Raw genomic sequence first — 5,000 nt, forward strand, 5'->3', positions numbered from 1 at the left:
TACTCGCAGCAAATGGATCATATTCAACTGAGCAGAATTGCAGCCGCGATTGAAAACCTTACTCAAGTAGAACAAGGTGAGGGAAAGAGCGTCGGGGAATCTTGGGAAGTTCAATGAGCTGCTTTTTCGGATTTGTGAATCTGTCAGTTGTTACATAATAGATTTGTATTATGCTTAAAAGAAATTGCAATATTCACGTGATTTCAGTAGAGGCCTTCTGGGATTACTAGTTAACGTGAAGGAAAGTGCTGTGAAATTATCTTATGCTCGTAAATTATATATATATATATATATATATATATATATATATATATATATATATATATATATATATATATATATATATATATATATATATATATATATGACTGAATAACCAGGTTTGAGCACACCCCCTCAATTTTCGTTTTTTCGTCCCGAAGTCGGTTTCCGAACATAAACTTTGATGTGGAATGGCGCGAAACCTTGTTTGCACACTGTAAACGCGTCCTTAAGCCATTTATAAATAATTTTTTGTAAACTGATATTATTTTTTGCTTGCAGACTTTTTAATACTTATTGTTGCAAGACTGGACTGTTGCTGCACTTGAAAATTAAAAGACAATTTTTAACTTACGTGTGACTAGTAGTGTTGAATTATCTCCAACTTGGAATTATTATATATATATGTATATATATATTGATTATATATATATATATTTATATTATATATATATATATCATCTTTTATATATATATATATGTATATATATATATATATATATATATATATATATATATATATATATATATACAGTACACTCGGAAACCACAATCCCCGACCCACCTATAGTCGGTTTTTTTCATCTGTCCACCCACCTGTGGTGCTCGCGCATGGTAACACTGCGTCCCGGGCTTTAAATAGCTACGCTATGTGTAAGTTTTAGGCAGAGAGAACCATAATAAAAGGATTTCTGGGTGTACTTTTGCAACTGAAAAGTGTTTTAATAATTTACTGTGTGCGAATTACACCGTTTATATTCGAAACAGGATATTGTTATTATTGTTGAATGTACAGTAAGCTGCCTTTTCGGGGTGGCGAATGGAACAGCCAGACGCTGTGGCGGGAAAATTGCTTCTCTCGCCGTTCACTACGGCAAGATGGCAACTTTATTGGACCACACCTACTCTGCTACTAAGCTACGTGTTACTTCATTACACGTAAGTATATCAGTATGTACTTTTAATTTCTATAAAGTGCGTTTTAGCCAGGTAGGATATGACGTAACTTGGTTTAGCATCTGTTTAATGGAATTTGTGGAAATGTTATTTTTACATTGAACATATTTAGAAAGGAGAAAGCTCTGGTTGAACTGCTTTTTACTTCAAGCTGTCACCTTATTCGCTAAAGTCACTGGCATCAGTATCATTGCTGTAATTATAATGGATTCACTTAAGCTGGAACCCCAAGAGTGGTGCATCTTGATTAACGAATTACAGTTGAGCGAGAGGGGGCGGGGTGGAGTGTGTTGTTCCGTCTCCCTCTCACACTCCCTCTCTCCCGGACCGCAATACAACTTATTCACGAAAATCACCTGATTGATAAAACATCTGTTCACTTTATTTTTATGAGCAAGTATTTGTTTTTCATCATTCTTTCTCGAGACCGTTTTTCAGCCAAGAATATTAGGGTGGTAATCATACAATGCTGACAGTAATATCTTTATGACGAGCCCAGTCATAAGGAGAAACAAATAAGGATTTTTTACATAAAAGTGTCCGCTGCCGCTGCATGATTCTATGGTAATTCCTCATTTCTCAGAGTTGACTGAAACAAATTTGTAGCTACTCCTTTTATTTAACATTACAATTATGTTAAAAAAACACGTATCAGTGCTAGGCTACATGTTATTAATAAATGAATATGTAAACGAATGTAAGGCTCCTTTGATTAAGGGATACCACACTAATAGTGTCTCGAGAATGAATGATGAAAAACGAATACTTCTCCATAAAAATGAAGTTGCGAACAGATGTTTTATCAATCGAGTGATATGCGTAAGTTGCATCACGGTCCTGGAGGGAGGAAGGGAGGAAAGAGGGGACGGAACAGCACTCTCCACCTGTATCTGGCTAAAACACACTTTATAAAAATAAAAGTATATACTGATATACTTACGTGTAATGAAGTAACACGCAGAGTAGTAGCAGAGTAGGTGTGGTCCAATACAGTTGACATCTTGCCGTAGTGAACAGCGAGAAAAGCAATTTTCCCGCCACTGCGTCTGGCTGTTCCATTCGCCACCCCGAAAAGGCAGCTTACATTCAACAACAATAACAATATCCTATTTCGAATATTAACGGTGTAATTCGCATACAGTAAATTATTAAAATATACTCTTCAGTTGCAAATGTACACCCAGATATCCTTTTATATACCTAAAACTTACACATAGCGTAACTACTTAAAGCCGGGGCGCAGTGTTACCATGCGCGAGCACCACAGGTGGGTGGACAGATGAAAAAAAACCGACTATAGTGTCGAAAGGCCTCGAGCACTCCAGTGTTTCCGTTTCCTTCGTGGATTGTATCTTTATTTATATATGAATATATATGTATATATACTGTATATGTATATATATAATGTATAAATATATATATCTCATTGAATAACAGAACGTTGATTACTCACTTGTGGCCGAGGTGAACAATTTCATGATTCCTGAGGCGACTTTCTCTGAAGCAACCGCTTGTACTGAAAAGAATATGGATATTATAGTTGGAAAATGGGTTTTGCTCAGCTATGGTTCGTGGTAGCGTTGGGCAATAATCTTAAAGAGCCAGTACATATATATATATATATATATATATATATATATATATATATATATATATATATATATATATATATATATATATATATATATATATGTGTGTGTGAGTGTGTGTATGTGTGTATATATATATATATATATATATATATATATATATATATATATATATATATTTATATATTTATATATTTATATGGTGAACAGTAATAATGGCACAGGCAAAATAACAGGTAAAAATGGCACAGGGGTAAAAATATATATTGATTCATTTACAGTGTTTCGCCGTGTTTATTACTAACCCCTCGGGTATCAAATGTCCCCAAGGGCATCTAATCCCCGAGAGGCTAGTACTAGACAAAGTGAAACATTTGATCCCAAGGGGCTAGTAATGAATACGGCAAAACGTTGTAGATGAATCAATATATTTTTTCCCTTGTGCCACTTTTTCCTATTTTTTCACTTGTGCCACTTTTGCCTGTGCTCTTATTACCTAAATTCATAATATATATATATATATATATATATATATATATATATATATATATATATATATATATATATATATATATGAATTTAGGTTTAAGAGCACAGGCAAAAATGGCACAAGTGAAAAAAATAGGAAAAAGTGGCATAAGGGAAAAAATATATTGATTCATCTACAACGTTTTGCCATTTTTTATTACTAGCCCCCTTGGGATCAAATGTTTCACTTTGTCTAGTACTATATATATATATATATATATATATATATATATATATATATATATATATATATATATATATATATATATAAGGCGTCCACTGGAATAACCAGGTTTGGCCACATTTTAAAAAAGCGAGAAAATCGTGTTCAAAGTTTTAAAACTTAGAAAATGCCATAGCAACATTATTATTTTGCTTCTCAGAGAAAATATTTATATGAAAATTGTTGCAAATTTACTGTACTTGAACGCTAGGGCAGTAAGAAAAATTAGACTTTACAACTTTTGCTACTAGAAGCTAGAAAGTAGCAATAACTGAATGTGCTACGGCATTTTTAAGCATTTGAAACATTTTGAACATGGTTTTTCACCACTTATCTTATATACTCGACAGGTAACTTTCCGATTGAGAGTTTGTTGGTTGGTAATAGTAAATTGGTTTAAGTAGCCCAGATACAATTTTTGGAATGTTCATTAGCTACTAGAAGTGTCTTAAGCGACACCAACAAGTAGCAAATTCAGATATTAATTTACTTTTTGTGAATTTGTGCATAAAAGGAGCCCCAAACTCAAAAAATGTAATGTTATAACGTTTTAGATGCATTTCCCTTCCCAGAGAGTTAATGTGGTAAGAATTTCTACTACTTGCTACTAGTAGCAAGTAGTAAGAAATTGGCAAGAAGATTGTTATTCCAAAAAAATTCAGTTAAAACAATTTGTACAGGTACAAAAAACAACATAGTATAATAATACATGCTCAGTGTGGGTGTTTGTGTATGACTGCTACTTGCTACTTGTTCCTACTAGTAGGCATTAATAGCACAAAACGAGTCCAAGTCGTCAAAACAACAAAAACTCATAATGAATATCAGGTAAGTGCATCAATTTTCCTTAATACTAACAGTAAGTGTTTGTTAGTAGTGTTTTTGTTACTAGTAGCTCCTACTAGTAGCTAGCAGGTATCACTAATAATAATTCCAAGTTGGAGATAATTCAACACTACTAGTCACACGTAAGTTAAAAATTGTCTTTTGGTACAAGTATGCAGCAGCAGTCCAGTCTTGCAACAATAAGTATTAAAAGTCTGCAAGCAAAAAATAAAATCAGTTTACAAAAAATTATTTATAAATGGCTTAAGGACGCGTTTACAAAAACAAGGTTTCGCGCCATTCCACATCAAAGTTTATGTTCGGAAACCGACTTCGGAACGAAAAAACGAAAATTGAGGGGGTGTGCTCAAACCTGGTTATTCCAGTCATATATATATATATATATATATATATATATATATATATATATATATATATATATATATATATATATATATATATATATATATGTGTGTGTATATATATATATATATGTGTGTATATATATATATATATATATATATATATATATATATATATATATATATATATATATATATATTATTATATATAATTTTACATAAGATAAGATAATTTCACAACACTTTCCTTCACGT

The 5,000-nt window shown here is 32.2% G+C and overlaps 1 protein-coding gene across 3 annotated transcripts in view; it reads right to left on the bottom strand.

Moving 5' to 3' along the window:
• The window catches only part of LOC136853142 (perlucin-like protein), a 62,837-nt gene that overhangs the window by 57,003 nt on the left and 834 nt on the right, over positions 1-5,000 (bottom strand). For 2 of the 3 annotated variants that reach the window (XM_067128448.1, XM_067128450.1), the window contains exon 2: positions 2,672-2,734. The exons of the other annotated variant lie outside the window; for it this stretch is intronic. In XM_067128448.1, coding sequence (XP_066984549.1) covers positions 2,672-2,734 — 63 coding nt within the window. The remainder of the gene's footprint in view (positions 1-2,671; positions 2,735-5,000) is intronic. 3 annotated transcript variants of the gene reach the window in all.

Source organism: Macrobrachium rosenbergii, chromosome 26, assembly GCF_040412425.1.
Source record: "Macrobrachium rosenbergii isolate ZJJX-2024 chromosome 26, ASM4041242v1, whole genome shotgun sequence".
In the NCBI taxonomy this organism is placed as follows: Eukaryota; Metazoa; Arthropoda; class Malacostraca; order Decapoda; family Palaemonidae; genus Macrobrachium; species Macrobrachium rosenbergii.